Source organism: Plectropomus leopardus, chromosome 4 (assembly GCF_008729295.1).
Source record: "Plectropomus leopardus isolate mb chromosome 4, YSFRI_Pleo_2.0, whole genome shotgun sequence".
In the NCBI taxonomy this organism is placed as follows: domain Eukaryota; kingdom Metazoa; phylum Chordata; class Actinopteri; order Perciformes; family Serranidae; genus Plectropomus; species Plectropomus leopardus.
This window is the reverse complement of record NC_056466.1, coordinates 1,848,035-1,871,735: the sequence shown is the minus strand read 5'-3', so window position 1 is coordinate 1,871,735 and position 23,701 is coordinate 1,848,035. Positions and strand designations below refer to the sequence as shown.

Genomic DNA, 23,701 nt, shown 5'->3' with positions numbered 1-23,701 from the left:
CAAACATGATCAGAAAAAATAAAGGAGCTCTTTGCAATGGCCCCACATCAGCTTTTCAATACTGAATCTGGATGTCAATAAGAAAGAGAACGAAAGAGAGAGTAGACAGAGTAGAGCTCTACCGAGGTGAAAAGAAAGAGGTGAACAACAAGACAACGAGGCAGCAGATGCTGAAATGCTCGACCCAAATCTTAAATCCTGGTGGTCTGAGGCACAAAGAGGAGCCAAAGACGAATTCCTTAGGGAATCAAAAAAATCACCTTGAAAAATAGATAAAAAACTAAAAGGGCCAGAACTTTTCCTACTCATTTCATTATGCATTATAATCATTGTTATGTGCACAGTGTTTCTGTGTGTGGTACAAAAATGTGGGCATGTTTGTGTGTGCACTATAGTGCCATCCACAGGAATAAGAGACGCAGAGAACTGAAGACAGACACCCTTGCTGGTCCTTCTGTACCCGCATCGTAAGCAAAGAGTTGCACATTTTAAGTCTGTTTGCATTTAAACTAGAGATTTTCACATCAAATTAATTAAGTTTCTTGTTTTGAAAGAACAGTGTTTACATAATTCAATATATATGCCAACAGAGAATATCAGTAGTGAACTCAAGCAACTGGTTGTAACTTAAAGGATGACATTTCTGAAATATTTTTAAAATGTTGTCGAAAAATGTTTTATATATATATATACATGTTTTTTTTAAATATAACTTTTTATCACTTCAAAGTCTCAACAATGCTTTTAGAAAATAGGCTTTAGAGACAGGCTTAGAGTACAAGCCAATATCATATTTCATTTATGTAAACGTTAAGAGTCATTATGATAAAAACAAAAGTTGTCTTACTTTTCAAAAGTTCCTTAATTTTTTTAAGGAAAGGTGAAAATCTTTTTAGGATCTTTCTATATTTTTTTTTTGGATTTTGGTGTGTGCATGCGTCCGTGCAGGTTGCAGAAGGACTGGCAAAGCCTCCTCCGTTCCCTTACTCCTGCGGCCTGACGGGAGGAAATAAAAGAAAGAGGATTGACTACCACTCCACTATCACTTCACTTCACTGCACGACAAAAGCCCATCCCTCCATCCCCGCGGTCGGAGAGAGAGAAGAGAGGACAGCGCTCACCACCACCACAACCACCACTAACAGACAATGAGGAGAACACCGCTGGGAGGAGGAGGAGGAGGGAAGGAGGGGGGTGGAGGAGAGGAGGAGGAGGAGGAGAGGGAAGAAAGGGACGGGGAGGTCTCAGCAGATGAGAGAAAGGAGAGGTTCTCCTCCCCAGCGATGGGGAGGCTCCGATGAGGACGGAGATGGGAGCAGAGAAGGAAGGAAGACAGGAGTGATGGGAGAAGGGAGGGAGAGAAGGAGGTGGTGGTTGAGGGGGGGGGAGGGGTAAGGTGGGGGGCGAGTCTACCTTATAGGCGACCCGGGCGGGACACCTCTTCCCGAGGCCTAGCGGCGGACACATGTGTCTTAGCATCTGATACATGTCTGTGTAACTGATCCGGCCGCTGGGGTGGCCACAAACACACACACACACACACACACACACACACACACACACACACATCACATGCATTCACCCACACGTCAACACACACACACAGAACAAACAAAGACGGACGACGTGAAAACGAAATAAAGGAAAATGATGACGGGAAGGGAGAGGGAGGACGATGGTTAGGGAAGGGGAGGACGTGGACACACAGAGGTGTGTTTGGAGGAGGAGACATGAGGAGAAAAAAGAAAGAAACCGACAAAGGAAAGGAAGAGGGGGGGAAACAAATACACAGAGGTTATTGTTTTGATCGCTGTGGATATGTGGTTGCTGTGGTGAGAGAAAGAGAGAAAGAAAGAGAAAGAGCGAGAACGAGGGAGTGTGTTACTTGGCTTCTAGTCTGGTTTATCATAAAGTAGGGGAGAGGAGAGGAAGGGAGGGGGGAGAAAGGTTGGGGAAGGAGGGGAGGATTGGAGGAGGAGGTGTTATTTAGTTTAGTTAGTTGTTGAGATACCGTTCTATGCGAGGTGAAAAGGGGATTTGGGATTTTTTTTTTGGTCTTTGCCCTCTTTCGCCGCTCGGATAGAACTGGCAGCGGGGCTTCTAGCAGGCAAAGAAAAGCACCGCTGCAGAGATCGGAGTGAGTCACAATGACAAGTCAATGCAGTCTGTTACTGAGGCTGCGCGTCCACCGGGGAACTCTGTTCACAGCTGCGCCTCCAGATGTTCGTGGGAGCCCTCCCTGGCGATGACAGTGCTAACAGCTAGGTGTTGGCTTTCAGGAAGTCAGTTCACCCTCATCACTGAATGCTTCGTCTCTGTTCCTGGATTGTGTTCATGGTTGTGCCGATGCTGTGATCCTGCCTTTGGCTGCGCCTGTGTTGTGGCTGAACTGATGCTGTGTTCCTACCTCCTGCTCAGCCTGGATCGTGGTCATGGTTGTGTTTGTGGTCCTGTCTGATGTGGTGTCTTGGCTGTACTGATGCCGTGATACAACTCGAAGCCAACATCTACTGCCGTTATTATTCGTCATGCCTCCACTATTAATATACACACATGACTGTCACCACCACTTACATAAACATGTTTTCATAAATTCCATTTATTATTTTTATGTCTATTATGATTTGTAATATGTTCATTTATTGTAACCATTATTGTTGCTGTGCACGTCTCCCCCTCTCTCTTCCTCCCTCTCTATCTGTTCCCCTTTCTCCCTCTTTCTCTTTCATATCATATTGTCATCTATTGTAATTTAATTGTTTTTTAACTACATCTATTGCATGTCTGTCCGTCCTGGAAGAGGGATCCCTCCTCAGCCGCTCTTCCTGAGGTTTTTACCATTTTTTCCCCGTCATAGGGGTTTTTTGGGAAATTTTTCCTTCTAAGGACAGAGGGATGTATGCATGTAAAACCCTCTGTGGCAAATTGTGATTTATGATAATGGGCTTTATAAGTAAAATTCTCAAATCATTCAAGTGCAACAGCAAGTGCAGAGTGATATATTTAAGTCTCAAAGTGCACCTGCTACTTTGTTCCATGTAGTTGATGAAGGAGGATATAAATCTAGGGGCGTAAAGATTAATGAACACACTGTCATCCAGTCACATAATTAGAACTTTCCCAGAGGGAAACGCCACAATATCTTAGTAAAAACAACTGCTTTTTGTTGCAATAACCCCGACTGGAAAGGCAGAAATGACTGTATAAAAACCAGCCACTTTTCTTGGCAACATACCAGCAGGAAACAGAGCGAACAGAGAACTTCCTTTTGTAGCACTATGCTAATAGGAAATGCGGCGACGTATTGGTAAAAAACATCAGCGTATACAACTGAAACTATGTGTATGGCTAAATATCACCGGGGGAAGTTGTAAATATGATGCTTTCATGATTTGGGTGAACTGACCCTTTAATCCTTTTAATATCTTTGCCAAAGACTGCAGCACCTAAAAAAGTAAATCAGCACCAACGATTCTTCCCACAAGCATCTGTCGACACAGCAGGTTAATAAGAGGTACCTGGTGGACACATGACCTTTTCATATCCAGAGTTCGTGCCCCAAACCACACACACACCCTGCCCCTTTCCTTCTTTCCCCATACACCAGAGCCGCAAACAGAGCAGGTTTGGCCATATCATAGGAATATTTCAGGTAGCAGTAAATGTAAACTGGTACCATGAGGCCTGTTACATTCTCCACTCAAAGTGTGCCAACACAAGCATGTGGGCTACACAAGCTCTCTGCTTACATAACAAATGCGCAAAGGGGAAGCAATGAGATCTGGGGCTGTATTTATCATAAAAATGGCTAAAGAGGAAAAGCAGATGGTTTTATTTTTCACAAAAGAGTTCCTTGTAAAGATAAAGTAGGTCAGTGTAAGTTTGGGAATGCAAGATGAAATTGTTTTGCAGAAAATAACATAATAATTGCTGCTTCAATAACATTGTTTTTGAAAATTTTGAACTCAAGACATAATTTATTGCACAACGAACACCCTGAGCATTGCCCTTTGCATTGTTGTGTGCATTCTTTGTGAAGAGCTTGTAACAGGCCAGACACTTGTTTTGATTTTTGAACCCTTAAAGCCACTACGTTTAGGACTTTAAGATTCAGACTTTCGGCACACATACTGGCTTTAACATTTAAATTGAAATATTAGAGTCTTCTTAGCTCAGTGGTTCACATACATGTGCCATGGAGGCACAGGAATCTGTAGTTTTTCATTCCAACCAAACACAACCAGTGCTGATATCACCTGCTTTACAGGTATACTATGCAGGATTTGCATTAAACAAAAAACACCCCTAAACAAACCACCCAAAAAAAGGTAAAAACTAAAAATTAATCCCTCTCAAACATCACTTATTATCACCTAACAGAAGAGCATAGCGTGTATTTATCTGCAGAGACCCTGCACTATCAGCCATCCACCCTATTCTAATGAATGCAATATCTCAAGAATACTTTGAGAGAACTTTCTCAATTTGGCACAAACGTCCACTTGCATTTAACGATGAACTGCCTATATTTTGGTGATTGAAGGTCTAATGTCCAGGTCACTGTCCAGGTCGCTTTCTTTTGAATTATATTATATAATATTATGAGAACATTTCAAGGAATTTCTTCCGATTTGGCACAAATGTCCCCTTGGACTCAATGATAAACTGATTACATTTTGGTAGTGAGAAGGTCAAGGTCACTGTTACCTTGCATTGGAGTCATTTTTGTGAAGGCGATATTTCAAGAACACCTAAGAGAATTTCCTTGAATTTGGCAAAAACGTCCACTGTTCAAAGATCAAGGTCATTATTACCTTGCGTCTGTCTCAAGGCCTTCAGGGAATTTCCTCAAATTTGACACAAACGTCCACTTGGACTCAACGATGAACTGATTAGACTTTGCTGGTCAAAAGTCAATGTGATCTTCTGTCCGTTTCATTCTCATGAATGCTTCATCTCAAGAAGACCTTAAATTAATTTGGAGGCATGTAACCGTGAGGTGGTAATTCTAGTTTTCTTCTTATTTTGTTGTGTTCAGGACGTTGCAGGGCAAAGCGTGGAAGTGAGGTCAGGACTTTATAAAAAGGTAGCGACCATGCGGCAGACTCTAAGCAGCACCCATTCAAGAAAAGGCTTCAAAAATCACAGTGCAGAAAAAACACCAATAATACAAAGAAAAGCTTAAGTCTGGGGTTGGTTTTTCACTTTCACAAAGCTGGCGATATTGCTTTTAAACAGTAACCAATAATTCCTGCATAGTATACCTCTGACATGTGGAGTTATTTGTGTGTGTGACTATTAATAAAGCCTGCAGACTCCTGAGCCTTGATGACACACGGCTTGAAAACACTGGCCCAGCTAACAGCCATGACGGATAGCGTGGTGGTGACAGTTATCAGACCAAGCCCTCTCTGCATAAGTCTCTGTTCTAAAGTAACCCCGCCTCCCTCACCCCAACTCAAACAAGAACAATGCACATTGCTCGACCATTTTCTGCCCAGGCAAAATTAGACAGCAAGCAGAAATAAAAGACAATGGCTGATTGGAGTCTAGACTCTAGTGTTGATATAAAATACTGAATTAAAAAGTGAACACATCAGTGTCATTTTCCCAGCGTTCAGTCAGAAGACAATAGCAAGTGCAGTGCACCACCTCATGCTTCACACACCGCTGTCGGTGTATGTGTGTGAGAGAGTGTACAAGAGTGTGTGTGTGCATTTCTGCATTGTCCCAAACATTCTCATCGTCATTTCAGAATGCATATACAACAGAACCCCACCCCCTCCCCCCCAAAAAAGAAATGATTCAATGGTGAAATGAGATTAAAACAACTGAATAATGCAAACGAAAAATAAACAAACCAAATGAAATAAAAAGTTGAAGTTGATAAGAATTTGTTTTAAAAGTGATAAAGAGCGACATTCATTCCAGTCTCTTAGAGGCGAGCAGGTTGCATTTAAGTTTGTGCTTTAGGGGTTTGGTCCAAACCTTGCAGGCCACCCTATGTGGGCATTTCTTGCCAAGGCCCAGGGGAGGGGAGATAACTCGCAATAAACTGTACATATCCTTATAATGTATGCGCCCGCTGCAAGAAAAATACAAGGAGGGGAGGTTAGCTGAGGGAACATTCAGAACACAGAGAGAAGTTAACAGAGCGGAGAGAGAGGAGATTAGATTATAGAGAGGAAGAAAAAGGAAAGGGAGAAGAGGAGAGAGCATTTATTTACACTGAGAAACAGAGGTGTAACACACCTTCCTCTCATGCATGCCCACATTACGACACTCATTACAAAGGGCAGAGGAGGAAGAGGAGAGGGATACATTCATCTCAACTGTGCACTTATTGTGCAATTTGAGAAAGAAGGAAGAAAAGTTCAGATAGAAAGAGGAAGAGATAGAGATATATAGAGAGAGAAAGGAGAACTCTTTGCTCAGACAGGCCAGCTTTAACCAACCCATTTTTAACCACATGACGTAGATCCTGTTTCACGATTACACTTCTCGGATGACTCCAGTCTTTATCCCCGTTTTGGGACGGGAGAGAAAGTCAGGGGTTAAGAGTTACTTTACATTCAGCATAAAATGTACGTAGGCACGCTCAGGTTTGCAAAATTCAGTTACACATCTGTCTATGATGCAGTTTGCCTGTCTGTGTATTTGCTGCCTTCATGTGTGCATTTCTGCCTCTATTTTTCTTGTGTGTGTGTGACTTCTGCAGTGTGTGTGTGTGTGTGTGTGTGTGTGTGTGTGTGTCACTCACCAGGCGGCAGCGTCGTACTCAGCCCATATCCTTACGTACTCGTCCAGGTGATGCGGCCCCAGGATAGAGGAGTCTCTGGTCAGGTACTCAAAGTTGTCCATGATGACAGCCACAAACAGATTCAGCATCTGGAACAAGGACGAGGAAAACAAGCTCACTGCAAACGTTTTTCTTGGTAAGGTTTAAGACAGATGTTCGAGCGGGTTTGGAGAACTGTTTTTGTGACTTTTTTAGATGTTGACAGTTTTTTGTATGCAAATGTCAGTATTGAGAACAACTGAGATATCAATCACTTTGTTTACATGCACATGACTAGGCCTTGATCAAGAGATGCATTGTTTAGTAACTATAGGTTTGATGAATTTTGAGAATTGAGAATGAGAATTTGTGCTGACTCAGTATACAGAGCAGAACTGGTGATAAACAGACCAAACCAAAACTGTGGACATTTAGAACGACAAAATGTAAATACAGTATTGAGAATTATGTTTTATATAGTTTAACTAAAAAGCGAATATCCCTCTGAACTCAGCTGAGATGAGTTGAAAGTTGATATGAGTTGATATGAATTTAGAAGAAGAAATGCTGAGTTGTCGTGTATATGCTGTTTGGCTGAAGTTTCATTTTCATTTTGTTTTCTACTGCCTTTTTTATTTGGAATTGTGCATTTTTTTAAATAACATAAAACAGATATTGATTAAGTACAAAAGGATGATACACAAAGAATCAGTTGTTTTTTTTCTTTATCAAGATAAACTGTACATTTGTAAAAAAAAAAAAAAAAAAAAAAAAAAATTCAGATAAGACACTCCGTAACCATAGCAACTCACTCACCCGTGCCCGGGTGCTCTAGAGGAGGAGGAGAGAGAGCGCTGTACTGCTGTCAGAATTTATCAGTTTCTTTTTCACTGCGAGAAAATGCACTTGTGGCGTGAGAGTGTGTGAAAAGTGTCAATTGTGTGTCTCATGTTCAAGAGTTGGCAGCCCTGTCAAGCAGCTATAATCATCATTTTTGCGCATGTCACTCAGCTGCTGGGATAAGATGCGGTTTACATAACCACATCGTATTAGAGGACATCTCATGTAAGTTGACCTGAAATCTTGAGAAAATCAGATTGATAAAAAGTGTGCACATAAACACAGTACACAACTGTGCCAATGGCCACACAACATGTTATCCTTCCTGGAACATTATTCACTTCAGGTTTTTGTGTATACCCTCTTGCAGTGAGAAGGTATTGGATTTGATAGAAGAGACACATTAGCACATTTTGATTATTGAACAGTTTTTTGCTCACCAGAAAAGAGCAGAGGAAGATGAAGGAGACAAAGTAGGTGTAGGCAAAGGTGCTGCCACATTCGGGTTCGGTGTTCCCCGACTCCTCGTCGCACTCCTTACCACCCAGGCAGGACAACATGATGTCATGCCACGCCTCACCCGTAGCGCTCCTGCGTGATGGACAAACACATTGCAAAAAACGGAAGAATGAGCACACACGGGGAAGCATTTCAGTGTCACAGGTCAAAAAAATGAAAAGTGGACAGTGTGTGATGCAATCAATAAAGGCTCACAGATGAAAAACTCCTTCTGTGGGTTAGAATTTCACATTTTCAGAGACAGGAGGCCTTTGTGAACATCATATATGATGTTCACAAAGGCATCATATATGATGCAGTAAATGTGTATAACAGATGCTCAAAGACTCACCTGAACAGCAGCATTAGGGCCATGATGAAGGTTCTGAAGTTATTGTGCTCAGTGATGGCACTCTCTTCATTGTCTTCACTGTCATCGAGTTTCAAATTCCCAAACAGCTTCACGCACAAATAAAGGGGGAAAAAACAACCCAAATGAGAAAAATGATTACAATGAAACTAGGGATGCGATGATATACAAATGTGTTAAAGGTTGGCTGAAGCAAAATCATAAATGTGAGCATTTTTAATTATATCATGTCTTATTCTTGAGTGTTGTAAGAGTGTGAAACTTGATATTTGTGTCTTTTTCACTGTAACTGTATGCTGTGATTCTATGTAATGTTAATGTTAATATATACCTTTTGTCTTCTTTTTGCCATAACTGTTATTGTATGCACACTATTGTATGTAATGTTGATATCTTCTCTTTTTTTTTCTTCTTTTTATTTACTAGAAGCCCAACTAGTGACAAGAGTTAGAAACTGGAAATAGCTTTAATCTCTATATGTGAAACATCAGCTTGTTTGCACATGTGGAAGTTGTGCACGTTAATTCACATTGTCCCTATCAAATAAACTATAAACATAAATAAATTTACAATGTTGTTGTGTATTATGATAAAAATAAAAACACCCAAAATAAGTAGATTATGGTGACTTTCCATTTTTTAAATGACTGAATTTAACTTGTATTTAACCAGGAAAAGTCTCACTGAGATTCAGAATCTCTTTTTCAAAGGAGTCGACTAACAACACGACAGCAACAGTGAAAAGCAATAAAATTCACACACAAAACAAACAGCCAGTTAGCAGCGTATAGAGACCACACGTGCATTCAGTCTTCAAAAGGTCCTTAATCCTGTTTCCTAAATCTCAGACTTATAACAGAGTCTAGGTACTGTGACCCTGCAGCTGACACCAAGACAACAGAGCAAAAAAAAAGAGCACTTTCACTGTTATCAGGGTAATCCTGAATATGGTGTTGAGCAGCACCTTTAGAGACTGGTGGCTTTCCTGTCACTCTCTAGCTGCACTGCAATAAAGGCAATAAAATCCCCCCAAAATAATGCAAAAAAGGAAGTACTCACCTGCATGCCGATGATGGCATAGATGAAGAAGAGCATGGCAATGAGCAGGCACACATATGGCAGAGCCTAGCACAGAAGATGAAGAGAGAGCAAGTGCCTGTGAGAACCGTTACGTGTATTGTGATTTATATGTACATTATGTGTGTATCTGCGAAGGGTTGAATACCTTAAATGACTGGACGAAGGTCCACAGGAGGATGCGGATGGTCTCTCCCTGTCTCAGCAGCTTGATGAGACGAGCTGCCCTGAAGAGCCTCAGGAAGCTCAAGTTGATGAAGTTATTCTACAGCACAGACGGAGAACACAGTCAGTCCCACCAAACACTCGACACCTGCACAACCTCCCTCGACCAAACACAAAAACCAAAAACAACAGCGGGAGAAAGAGAGGTTAAAGAGAGAAAGAGAGAGGGGGGAGGGGAATCAAACCCAACAAAACAACTGCAAACATATTGGCTCTTATAGCAGATACAAGTATAAATGGGAGAAAGACAGAGAAAAGACAAAAGAAGGAAAAAGAGAAGAAAAAAAAGAAAATCATAATTCAAAGAGTCTAAAGGTCATCATCCAATCTGGTACAGCAGAACGCTTTCTTCTTTGTTTGTTTAAAGAACCAAATGCACTGATCTCTGGGGGGCAAGCAGGCCACACAAGATGGAGCACAGTGCACTGTGCCTGTCAACCACACACACACACACACACACACACACACACACACACACACACACACACACACACACACACACACGCACGCACATTTCTCTGTGTCCCAAAGAGCATGGCATAGGGTTGTCTGTGACACCTAACTATTTAAAATTTGGGGAGTTTTCTTTTAAAAATCTGTTCTCTCATCTCCAGAGAACAGCAGCCATTGTTTATTAAAGTCGGATAAACTTTGAGCATTTTCACACTTGGATTGAGGTTGTTTTTTTTCAGGTCTGGAGACTTCGGTGTGCGTTTTCGATTAAGCTTCCTACAGACTTTGAGATTTTAGCGATCTTCTAATTTCAGTGCAAGCTGCACTCTGCGACATGGATCTATTAAACATCAAGTTTGATTTATGTAGACTCGACAATGACAGCGCCTACTAAATCGTAGGCTGCAACCTACGTCCATCAACGTCAGCGTGCCAGAACAAAACGTCGTCGGCGTGAGTGATCCATCTACGCCGCCGTAGCGGTAAGAGCAAAATGTAAACAAACAAAACAAGCCCACGTTATAGCGGCCTTTATGTGTGCTTTGTAAAAAGTCTGAGGCAGAGGATGAGGAGAATGTGGATGCAGTTGTGGCTGAAGAAAAGCGGCAGCTTGGCACGCCAACTTTGCCACGTGCATTTAAAAGCATTTAGCATTCACTAGTCTCGCTGATCAATGCGTCATTTCGTGATTGTTTTGGTTGCTCAGGTGGTAACAGCAGTCACACAGTGACACGGTCATCCCAAACTTCTGACACTGTCAGAATTTTATCCCAGTTTGTCTTTGACTGCAACACCAGCCATCACTGAACCTCTCACTGTGCGACGTCGGACCACTGTTTCAGAGCCACGACCAAAGATATCGCCACGTTTCTTTCACAACGGTTTTCTTCATCCTGCAGTGCAAATAACTCCCCAAAAAACTGAGAGGAAACACACCTGTAGACTCTGGTGTTTAGACCAAGTGTGAAAATGCACTAAGTCCACATGGATCCGGCCTAGTAACCTGCTGATTTTCCTTGTTGTGGTTTTTAGTGTCACATAGAGAATAATGTCATGTGTCAGCCAAACTCCCTGGTGAGGCCCCGGCATTTTTGTGGTTGACAGGCCAGGCTGGAGGAGGAGCATGAAGAGGAAAAAGGAGGGAGAGGAAGGAGGGAGGGACTAGCGAGCAGCCTCAGTGCAGGCATGGTTTGGCATGGCAGCATACTTTCTGAGGAAAGAACTGGCCTACATGCAGACCAGTGAGGGCCAGTGGGGGCCGAGCACATCCGAAGCTCCGATTCACACATTCACGTGTTTAGTTGCACTAAAGAGATTTTAGTTTTTCAGTTTGCATCAGACTGTTAAAAAAAATTACATGAACCAAGTCCTGGTAAACATGAGCTATTCATTTAGTCATTATAACAAAAATCCTCATTTTTCCTCATACTGTTGCAAAAAGTATGAATTAATTGTAAAATTCAGTACAGGATTTTTGAAGCTGACTACACTTCAAAAAATCCTGAACTATCTCTTTAATGAAATGTGATCTTTGAGATCAGCTGCACTGGCAGATATATCAGCTGAAAGATGGCAACAAGTGCTCAGCTACACTTGAATCAGATCCCAGTACGGCTAATGTAGAGTACAAAACTGCTGCCAGATATTTTGTTTGCCTTCTCAGGCAGCTTATAAGCAGATAACATTTTTACACCCTATTCTCAATAACCAATCCACCTGGATGAAAAATTATGTGATCTTTGGAATAACTTAAAGGAATACTTCACGTCCAAAATGATCATTTGTATATCAACTACTCACCCTGTGTTATGTTGAATTTGGGATGAAAATTTTGGTTTTGGTACATGCCTCTATAGGGAAGGAGAACCCAAACATGGAGAAAATTCTTGATGAATTTAAAAAAATTGAAAAAATGTAGGTATAAAAAATGTGTTTGAAGAGTAATATTCTGTAAAATAATTCAAAATATACTGATGATTATGATCAATATAATAGAATCTTCTGGATAATTTTTAAATTTTTAGCTTTTTTAAAAATAATTTTCTAAATCAACTTATTTCTTGCAATTTGCAGGACAGTTCTTGGCAAGTTGCTCATTGTTGTTTTCAAAAGAATTTAAACCAATTTGCTCAGGTTTCCAAGGGTTAAATACAAGTGAAAGGTGTCTGAACACAGCACAAGAAAAGTGATGTTAACCCAGGTTTAAAAGGGTTAAACACAGACTCCACATCTAAATTCATGAAGATTTTTCTCCAGTTTTGGATTCTTTGTTCAACATGAAGGCGTGTAAGAAAACAAAAGTTTTATTTTCAAATTCAGGGTGACACAGGATGATTAATTAGCAGATAAATAATAATTTTGGGGTGACGTTTTCCTTTAAACACTCTGATTTTACAGATCGTAGAAAAAGTAAATTTATTATACATGTGCAAAATCATACATGTTTTCTAGAGCTTTCCATTGAGCTGAATATACATCTAAGTACTTCTAAATTAATAATGAACCTCTCTGTGTCATCGAGTACAAAAAGTTGAAAGTTCATCATCCATGAAGCGCATGCACTGGGGTCAAAGGTGAAGACTGGTCATGGGGGAGCAGGTGACTCGGGGTAAGGAATGGGTCGGGGGTACGCATGACCAATGAGGATGCAGCAGAAAGCTTTGAGAGATAAATTACAAACCAACCAGATTCTACATGTGCCAAGATGTAGAAAGATGAATGGGGAGGGAGTTTTTTTTTTGTTTTTTTGGGTAAGTTGAAGTACATTGTAAGTGGGTGAGAGACATTTTTGTGTGTGGTCATCAGATCATCGGGTAGGGGGCGCAGGTGGGGTTGGTCGTGTGTTTTATTGGGCAGGGGCATGGGGCGAAACGCACACCATCACCATCATTATCATCATCATCATCATCACAGCACCACCACCACATGTCATGGCGCAGCACGGATGGAGAACACGATGAAGGATTTCATAGTGCATTTTGATTGGATGGATTTTTATCAGAGGAGGAGGGGGAGTGGGAGGGGCGTAGGGCGCCAACAAAGCAGAGAGGTTTAAAGAAAGCATGTAAAGAGATAGAAGAGGAAGACGGAATCATTATGGGTGTCATTAAAAAGGCAGTGAAACACAATTTCAAGTCAACAACAACAGTGAGAGAGATCTGAGATGTGTTCAGCCCCTCTTTGGTGCCAGCGCCGTTAAAACCATGCAGCGCTTTCTTATTTGGTTAACTTGAGCATAAGATAGTAAGAAACTTGTTCCAAATGGGTCCATGCAGAGGTTCTATTTCACCTGCTTTTCTAGATTACAATCTAATTTTGCTTTTTTTAAAAAAAGTATATTTAATTTAAATGAGAAACCCCAAAGTTTTTTAGCAATATTTCCTCCCATTCAACTCACATATATTTATACTTTTATTTTGACTGCTGAATTTTTTCTCCGTTCATTTATCGGCAGATTTTATTTAATTTTTTTGACATATTGTATTTGTAGAGTTTATCCCTTTTTGCACAAGATCAGTGTCAGCGGGCAACCTCTAGTAACTTATATTAATTGTGGATGTTTTCTGTGAGATTAACACCATGTATCAGCAGTAGTAGTGATGTGTAGTATTTCTGTAGCAGTTAGTCACCGTCATAGGCCAAACTGGACCCTAGAAAAACCACAAGGCTTTGACGCCAATTTTTGTTGTGGCTTTTTCCCCGCTGACTCACATGAGGAAAGAGACAGCTGTAAATCAGCATTTAAATTTTGTAAGTTATTTAAAAAATGACAACTGCAATAGAAAAGATAAACTGTGCTCGGATGAACCAAAATGAAAAAAAAAAAAACAAAAAAAACTAAAACCAGATCTATGATCAGATTTTTATTCCAAGGCTGCATGGATATTAGCATAATTACACATGCATTGGTATGTGTCCATTGACTTTTCTGCACCTGAAGGTTGTTAATTAAAAATAACACACACACACACACACTATTATTTTCCCAAGGACTACTTTTTGATCATTTTGCAGTAGTACAGACAGTAGCGCCTTTTTTTAAAAAAAAAAATTTTATTCTATGCTTTTAGCACTGTATTAATGTTTAAAATTCTGGTATCTGGAAAAATGTATTAGATTTAGTTGTATATGTTGGTCTGGTATCAGGATTTGTTTCAGGAGAAACGAATCCTCCCTTCCCACAAAAATCAGTTAGAGGCAATGTGAGACAGGAGATTGAAATGTAATGACTTCTGTCTGATATTGGGTGAAAACATTGCCAACGTCAACATGTTTACTAGCCCATGCTAAGACTAGCTTTTACTTGACGTGCAAAGATCAGACGTGCTCAACCAGCAATTTTGCTGCTACAAGCTGACAGAGAATCGATGGGACGTCTGGCCTGATCAGTTCTCCGCTGAAAACACCACTGATGCCAATTACTGTCTGTTCAGACAGCTCAGATGTAAATTTAGCACCTCCAACACGGCCAGAGGGCGTCTTTAATCATCTCAAAATGCAGTTGTTTTGCAGTAATTACCACACATAGTCCTAATCAAGTCAGTGTGAATGAGAGGAAGATATGAAAAAAGACACAAAATTCAAATCGCTGTTTGGTGTAAGATAATGAATATATACAGAAACTGCACAACAGAGAGGGGCTGAAGCTGCAAGAGAATTTCTCAAACATTGAGTCTTGCATCTATAATCATATTAGGCTCATATGCACAGAATAAAACAGACATACTGATAGACATACAAACAACAAATCCACAGTTAACACTGAGATAAACATGACTGTTTAAATACAACAGTAAATTAAAGGCACAGACTGTGATTAGTTAAACTTTAACCCCAAATATCAGACTGTTACACTTAACTACCAGCTGTAATTTGCTTATTGAAATCTGTTATATACCTTAAATATTAAATATATATTAAATATCTTTATTTTTCAGATGCACAATGTGTTCTTAAATGTTTTAAATCAAGCCTATTTTTTTAAATGGAGCAATTAAGTTGTGTGACAGGTTTTGCTACAAAAAGAGGAATTTTAAGATTTGTAGGATTTGGGTTGACATCAGTATTGCACTTAGAGATGGGAGCAAGACTCAAATCTTTCTACTCAAGTCTCAAGTCAAAACAGGCTAGTCCCAAATCAAGTCCCAAATCCTAAATGCTCTTTATGCACTCTGCACCTCAAATGTGATGTCATTTTAACAACACAGTTGTTTTTTTAAAAAGGACGGATTTTTAAACTTTGTACTTATTTGTTTAAACTTGTTTGTTGGAAGTTGTCTTGTCTCGGTCTAAAAATTTCAGCCTGCAGTTTTGCAAACTGCAATACATTTTTTGTTGATCACTTTTTCTCTGCAAACCAATTTATCTTTAGTATAATATTTTCAAACTGTTGCTAAGTAACATAACATTAGTTTTTCATGGTTCTCTCCTGCAACTTGATTGGATGTTGTCAAATTGGCATCTGTGGATCTGGGGGAATCAAATGTCCACTCGCTGGGCATGAGTTCATTCAGGAAATGAAGAGCATATTTATTCGTGGCATACTTTTTAAATGTTTGACATTGAGGGAAGGTGTCAAGTTTTGTGCTTTTTTTAAGCCAAAAAGAGCTACACAGTGGGTCACATCATGACTCCACAACTCCAATTCCATTATGTGACTAAAATGTGATTAAAAAATGTTTATTTACTGAAAAGTGACCACTAAAATAAAACCAAGATCTATCAAAAGGCTGGTTTAAACATTGACAATAGGGCGAGATTTTTTCCTGTAAATCCTCCGAACCTGTTTCACAATGTGACATCTGAAACCATCATTTCGTCCAGAGCACTTACCCCTAGTTCTGTCACTAAAATGTCTGTGATGCTTCCAAGGACGGAGACAAAATCAAAAATGTTCCAGGCGTCTCTGAAGAAATTCTGTCGAGAGAAAAGTGAGAGCCCAATGAAAAGACGGTTAAAGTAGCCAATCGCGACTTTCCGCAACTGCACACCAGGGGCCGGGAAGGGACACGCCCCGGGCCAGTGGTGGTGTTGTTACCGTGGAGACAGGCTGGGAGGAGGCCGATAGCGTGACTGCTGTGCGACACGGTATGCTCTGGGTTTTTCAGGGACAGGAAGAACATGCTCTAGATCTGTCTACCAAAATAACCCGCTTTATAAATGAATAATAGGATGAAACACTGAAGCATATAGACTGGGTCAACCTCGATGAGGAATGTGTGTGTATATTTGTGACAGTGCTGCGTGTTTGTGGATGTTTTCTCCGTCTTACCAGAGGGCCGAAAGCGATGATCTTAAGGAGTGACTCCATGAAGAAGAAGGTGGTAAACACGATGTTCAGGTACTTCAGGACGTTGTCGTACATTTCTGATGCACCATCAAACTAGACACAAAAAAAGATTGAAAAAGAAAGAGAACGGTAAACGTAAGTGCAAAAAAGTAGGAATTTAAACATCACACAAACATTTGACCTTGTAAAGTTGACACAGCTAACAAGTTAGCAAACAATAATTTATTTATACATCCAGGAGTCACGGAAAAACATGAGCATCAATTGGAGTCAATGTAAATTAAATATTAACTCTCTTTTAGTTCTGTTTTGGTCTCCACCAACTCCTGAAGAAATATCTGCTGCTGCTAAAAGCTACGTTTTTCCAACCCGCTTCAGATGAAACCTTGTCCACTTACGTATGATGAAATTGGGCTGCCAGACATCAGGCCCTAATTTTGTGTCTTTCCTGGTCGTTTTGTGCCACATAACAGTCACTTTATGTCTACTTGTCATTGCTCTGTGTCAGTTAGTTGTGCTTTATGTGTGAATTTTATTTATTGTGTGCGTCTTTGCATTTCTTTGCTGTGATTTTGTGTCTCTTCCTGTTCAGTAGGTGTTTATTTGAGTGACATTTTGCAAGTGAAGGCCAGGGGTCCCCTGACAGTCTTGGCCTCTGGGCCTGTGCGCAGTGGTGTTCAGTAATCCATCCATGTACTGAAGGTCCGTCTATGTGAAATATGACAGCTTAAATAGCTCATATCAATGTCAAAAGAGTGATTAAAGGCTACTGGTACTAGTGAACTTTATAGATGAACACTTAGACGCCTCTTTGAGCCAGCACTCATTTTACACGGTAAGCTGGCAGCCAATCATCTCGACAGTTAGCGGCCGCTTTGTCATGCACAAGTGGGCGTGGTGGAAAAACACTAGGTGCTCGCCAGCTAGTCACTGACTTTGTTTGTGTGCTGTTTGTTGCTGGACAGGTAGTGTACAGTGAGTTTAGTTCAGTTTTTGCTAAGGGGCTCGTGAAAAAACTACAATAGTAAAGTTGCAAACCATAACCGAGAGTAATGCAGAGGCTCCACACTGACAGACCTTCATCATGAGGACGATGGTGTTGAGCGCAATCAGAGCCATGATGCTGTACTCGAAGGGCGGAGACACCACAAACTGCCACATGCGATACTGGAAGCTCAGTTTATTCTTCGGCATGTGGCGAGTCAGAGGCCTGGCGTTGATGGCGAAATCTATACAGGCTCTCTTTGGGAGGAAAGAAAAAGAAGGAAGAGTTATATCACTTGCTAAAAAATAAAGAATTTATCTGAAAACTCAGAGACCTTTCTTCACCTCATTCTTTTCTAAACTGAAGTCCTCCATCATCTTATCCCCCTGTTCCTGGAAGGTGATGATGATCAGAGCCACAAAGATGTTCACGAAGAAGAAGGGGAAGACAACGAAGTACACCACGTAAAAGATGGACATTTCCATCCTATAGCCTGGGCTAGGGCCCTGATTCTCATAAGTGGAGTCCACTGAGTGCTTTAGCACCCTGCGAGAAGAGAAAAAGAATTGAAGTAAAAAAAATAATAATTTAAAAAAATTAGTTACAGATTTAGGGAAGTTTGTGATCACAACAGATTAAATCTGTGCATTAGTAATTTGTTTATTTTTGATTAAATCATCCACTTTATATTTGACTGTAAATAATGTGACATTCCTATCAAATCTGCATAAAAGCGATGCGTTTACCAATTTTAAGTAAATATTGGCTTCAACCATACACTGCTAAATTTATAGATTTTTCAAAATAAGGTTAGCTAATTGCAGTTAATATGTCATTAATACACAGACTAACAAAGTATTAAATACACTATTAGGTTCAGTGGCAGGTTAAAAAATTTGTAACATCAGAAATGTGTACTCTCACGCAGAGGAGCTTGACTCATTTTACAAAAAAGGAAATCAAAAGACAGAAAATTTAAATTAGATACAAATATTCATGGTGATTAAAAGCTCAAAAATTGAAATAAAGACTATTTAATGACCTTTAAAGCTTAATATTTCTTAAATTGAAATTAAGACATTTAAGACACGTTTTTTTTTTTAGGACCTGCAGATACCCAGCCCCAATAACGACAGCTTGTCAGTAGGACCTCTATTGCAGAGTGCATTATTGACAAGTGTGTGTCTGTATGTGTGTATGCGTGCACGTATGTTAATAAGTGCATGAGTGACTCACAGCGGCCACCCCTCGCCAGTGGAGACAGTGAAGAGGGTGAGCAGGGCCCAGGCCACGTTGTCATAGTGAAAATCGTACTTCTTCCACTCCCGCTTCTGCGCTTTAACCTCATCTCTTTCATACACCAAGAACTCGCCCCTGAAGGAACACACATACACACAGGGTATACAATCAAAAAGTAACACAAGATTCAAACTGTAAAACCAGAAACACACACAGAAAGCACCAAGGTTACATTATGACCTACATTTCTATCTATCTTTCTGGAATAGCGACTGTTTCTCATTAAAAAGCATTGGTTAATTAAAGGTCCCAGCAAACTCCTCTAGATGGCAGCATCTGCACAGATAAGACAAGTCATCAAGGGACTCAGTGATTTCTATTTTTCTCATTACCGGTCGTCACTTTGTTGTGTTTTCGTACATGCATGTACAAAGCATCCGAGGCACGATATGAGCACAGGCTTTCTACACCATCATTCTACAGTACTCTGAGGGTACTCTCTTGTGCCAAAATAAAGTACTGTATGTACCATAAGTACTAACAATACATAATTGATGGTTAAACAATATGGTACTTAGTAAAAAATCTTTTCTCTTCATGAATTATAAATACTTGGTGGAGATGTTAAAAATCAGAAAAAAATATAAATAAAATAGAATTAAAAAGATTTTTGTTACAGAGTGAAACATTTAAACCTGTTACATGTTGACACCGTGAAAAAATACACACTGAAAAAAACTTGGAATACTGTATGAATAAAGTCATACTGCTCTGCTCAATCAATTTTGTACTTTTGATGTTTTTTTTAAAACTAAAAATAAAACCCAAAGAGTTGTTTGTGTTTGTGAACCAACCTGCAGTCACGCTCAAACTCTTTGGATTCGTCCGTGCAGAAGAAGAAGCGGCCTTTGAAGAGCTGCACGGCCACCACAGCGAAGATGAACATGAAGAGCATGTAGACAATCAAGATGTTCAGCACATTCTTCAGAGAGTTGACCACACAGTCAAACACAGCCTGCAAGGCAGAGAGCGACAAATAGGTAGGTGGTCGTTTGACCGCTCGAAGCACTTTCACACCATGAGTCACATTCACACACTTGTGGCCGAGGCTACGGTACAAGGTGCCAATGCTAGTTTGCTTGTACGCACTCACACAACGATGAACAGCCTTCAGAAGCAATTCAGGGTTCAGTATCTTGCCAAAGGATACTTTGACACGTGGAGGCATCGAACGCCAACCAGCAGCCTCCCACTGCGTGAACTACGTGCTCGTCTGTGTCATTCTGTCACTGAAGGTAGTTCTCATCACCCTGATTTTTTTTTTAAGTGATCGTTTTTATGATGTATTTGGTTTGAATGTGTTATCAAATTATAAAAAAAGAGGATTTTCCACCATGACTGACAGCTGTGTGTACCAAATGACGCACTTGGGTTGCTCGTGATTGGTCCGAGGGTTGTTTTGGCGGGAACTCTATCTTGGATATTTTAACCTCACTTAAGCAAAGCAGGGGCATTGTCCATCTTTATATGCAGTCTATGGTCCCACTTCAGAGGCTGTGTCTTTTTAAGAATTTAATATATTGTGATTCACCAATGTCTGCAAACAATTCACCTTGTTTGTCCTCCAAATTCTTGCAAGATAAGGCTTCTGTGCCGCATTAAGAGGAGCCGAAAACTAAACCTCATGTAAGCAGCCCCTGAAGTGAGATGCACTAACAGACCCACTGAGTCTTACCTTTAACTTGGGGAGACGCTTGATGGTCTTCAGAGGACGCAGCACCCTCAGCACACGAAGGGACTTAATTGTACTGATGTCTTTGCCCTTGCTGCTCCCCCTACAGGTCAGCCGAAGAACAACAACAGTGTCAAAGGACAGACAGAGAGCAGAGTGGAGGAATGACAATATAGAGCTACTATAAAGGGCTCTTACTGCACCCTCTGAACTGATGAATTATCTTAATCATAACCTCTGCAGTGAAAGCAACACATGACACTTGCAGTAGTCTTGTATAAAAAAGTACAAAGCATCAGTTTAGACAATCAAAGCTCTTACAGTCTCTTCTTCTGCAGAAAAAAGAAACTTTTGAGTGCACGTCAAACATGAAACCGGTGGGAGTAGGAAGCGATCAGTTGCCTGACCGTTTTGGTTTCATGGACATCAAGAAGCAGCATCATCATTTGTTGTAATCTTCAATACAATAAACATTCACTCATTCCATATCGACAGGCATCTCCCGGCAGAGTGCCCAGCCAAACCTCTTTCTTTCTTTTTCAGTGAAACACGCTGTTCGGTTCTTCGGAAGAAATGGTTTTTAAATGTTGAAACATGAAGCGTTAAGTACTATGGCTAGGATTATGTCGATATAATCCTGAATTTGGAAACACTACATGAACTGATTCTGATATGTTTCACATAGCTTCCTTTCATTTATAATCAGATTTCATTAAAAGGTTTTTGCTTTTTTTTCTGCGGGTCAGGATTGCAACCTGAAGCGAAGCACACAAATACAGGAAACGGACGCTATGTGAGACTCTCGGGGACATGTGATGCCGCTTGCAGAGCACGACATCACATGTCACAACACAAACAAACACGTTGCACCAATGGCGTCAAACGAGCCATGAGAGCGACCGCAGAAAAAACCAAACAAAAAAAACGTTTAAGGGTCGAAAGACAAACTCCTTTGTTCGTGTGTTTTAATGCGCTTACGAACCCCATAACTGGAAATTCTGCTCATGATTTGTACGCCCATAAACCAATATCACTGAGGAAAAATTGTGGTGTCAAGGGAGTAAATAGCCAAGTTGATCTTTACTGTAAGTGGATGGGCTATTTTCAAAAAAACAAGGCAGAAGGCGCCTGGACGCCTGCCAAGCCCGAGCAGAAGAGAGGTCGTCCATCAAGGCTCGCTCTTTAACTATGAACTCAGTTCCCGTGGCACAAAACGTAAGACAATTCAATTCAAGGCTGATTGATTGAGTCTGAGCCTTGGAAGTTCTATGTGTATGCATGTGGGGGGTTGCGTGTGTGCGCATGTGTGTGTGTGTGTTTATGTGTGTGAGAGAGAGAGAGTGAGACTCAATCGATAATCAATAGGCCTTCCTCCTTTAAAGTTGAGCAGGACTGAGGTCTCTCTATCAGTGCAGCTTGAGAGTATTAGAGTAAAGCCCACTAAGGCCATAGGTGTTAGGAATTAAAAACATCCCTACACACACACGCACGCACGCACGCACGCACGCGCACACACACACACACACACACACACACACACACACACACACACACACACACACACACTAGCATAATAATAAGGGCAACAGCTCTTTGAGTCTCGCAACTGATGCACGAGTGTGTACTGTATAGTGTACTGTTTTAGCATCCTGTCAGCCCTAATAATCATACGTATGCCTGAAACAGAGTGTTCCCTAAATGGCAAATTGAGGTAATACTCCGCAGACAAGATCTATGTTTTGAGTATCAAGCACTCAGCACCTGTAGGACTAAAAGGTGGCTGTAAAAGGCTTCTACACCCTCGTCCTTCACTGAGCGCAGCGGCTGTTGAAAGCTGTCTACAATGGATGCCAACAGTCGAGGCTTTTATGGTGGAAAAAAAGTCCACAGAAATGTCTCAAACTGCTCCTTCTGCACTTTGCTCCATAATATGTTCTGCATGTCCTAAAAAGTGTAAGGCAGGGGTACTCAAAAATGACAAAAGGCCAGGGGCCAGTCGCAACAGCGCCATACATGTTTCTAGGATTTATGATGTTTCTGCTATTTCAGGATGATTCTCAAGTCTAGGACGTGTCTTGTATTTTTGGATATTTCTAGGATTTTAGGATGTTTCTCATATTTTAGGTCATTTCTAGGATTTTAGGACATTTCTTGTATTTTATGAAATTTCTAGGATTTTAGAGTGTTTCAACAGATTTAACGAAATGCATGTGTTTGGGAAGTACTGAGCACAGGACTGGATAATTGAGACTTGGATTACTCTAAACTCTGTTTTAGTATAGTTTTCAAATATGGACCCCTATAACTTGAACTCACTAAGAATTTTCTCTGTTTTTTGGATTCCTCATTCACTAGCGGCATGTAAGAAGTTTTCTTTTCAAGTACACCATACTGAGGGTTTCATTTCAGCGAGACGCAATGCAAAATAATCAGACAATACACTGCATTGGATAATCAAATATGCACGTGTATGCATGCGTGTACATTTTAGGAAGTTAGTTCTTTTGCACATGACCATAGTGCTTACGTGACTACTTTCAAGACAGATGATAAAATAAAAGGTGATGCGCAAATTTTTCAATCTTGTAAAATCCTGTCTTACCGAATTATCTGCTTTATTTTACACATTATTTAGTTACCTAAACAAAGATTTAGCCAAAAGGCTAATTCCATCTGTAGTGTGGGTGAAACATGAACTTGGATATGTAAGTATTAAGCAATAGTAATACAAACAGTTATTTTGGCACCTGATAAGCCTTCAAACTCATCGTCATGTCACTTGCAGTGAACTTCTTGTACTGTATTTCGTCTTCTTACTGGTACATGTGGAAATACACCCACACTGATGCAACCTTTTACATTTTTAGTAGCACTAATCTTGGTCAGAATGAGAATTGAGACTCCAGACAGCCAGTTTTCCAACAAAAGTGCCACCGTATGTGCACCTGTGCAGAACTTTTTTTTTTTTCAACTGGGAAGCAAGCAGTATAGTAGTCTTATTTTGGTAAAAAAACAGTTAATGTACTGAACACAAGGATAACGGCAAAGTTTGTGTTTGTGTTATCCTTTGAATCACAAGAATTCAAGCCAGCCACAGTCCTAAAAATACAATGTTCTTACAGCCACCTTTTTAACTCTCAGGGTGCTACTGTTTAAGTACCAAAAGATAAGACTGTGGGTGGAGTATCATTTTGATAATGTATGTGTGCATCACT

The 23,701-nt window shown here is 40.5% G+C and overlaps 1 protein-coding gene across 9 annotated transcripts in view; it reads right to left on the bottom strand.

Annotated features, from left to right (window-relative positions):
- Positions 1 to 23,701, bottom strand: part of cacna1ab (calcium channel, voltage-dependent, P/Q type, alpha 1A subunit, b) — a 126,950-nt gene that overhangs the window by 37,758 nt on the left and 65,491 nt on the right. For all 9 annotated transcript variants that reach the window (XM_042485644.1, XM_042485647.1, XM_042485650.1 and 6 more), the window contains exons 25-37: positions 20,490 to 20,589; positions 19,609 to 19,769; positions 18,752 to 18,889; positions 17,860 to 18,061; positions 17,608 to 17,772; positions 16,513 to 16,623; positions 16,074 to 16,157; positions 9,712 to 9,828; positions 9,546 to 9,611; positions 8,469 to 8,575; positions 8,059 to 8,209; positions 6,761 to 6,888; positions 5,989 to 6,085 (exon numbers count right to left, since the gene is read on the bottom strand). In XM_042485644.1, the coding sequence (XP_042341578.1) occupies positions 5,989 to 6,085; positions 6,761 to 6,888; positions 8,059 to 8,209; positions 8,469 to 8,575; positions 9,546 to 9,611; positions 9,712 to 9,828; positions 16,074 to 16,157; positions 16,513 to 16,623; positions 17,608 to 17,772; positions 17,860 to 18,061; positions 18,752 to 18,889; positions 19,609 to 19,769; positions 20,490 to 20,589 (1,627 nt within the window). The remainder of the gene's footprint in view (positions 1 to 5,988; positions 6,086 to 6,760; positions 6,889 to 8,058; positions 8,210 to 8,468; positions 8,576 to 9,545; positions 9,612 to 9,711; positions 9,829 to 16,073; positions 16,158 to 16,512; positions 16,624 to 17,607; positions 17,773 to 17,859; positions 18,062 to 18,751; positions 18,890 to 19,608; positions 19,770 to 20,489; positions 20,590 to 23,701) is intronic.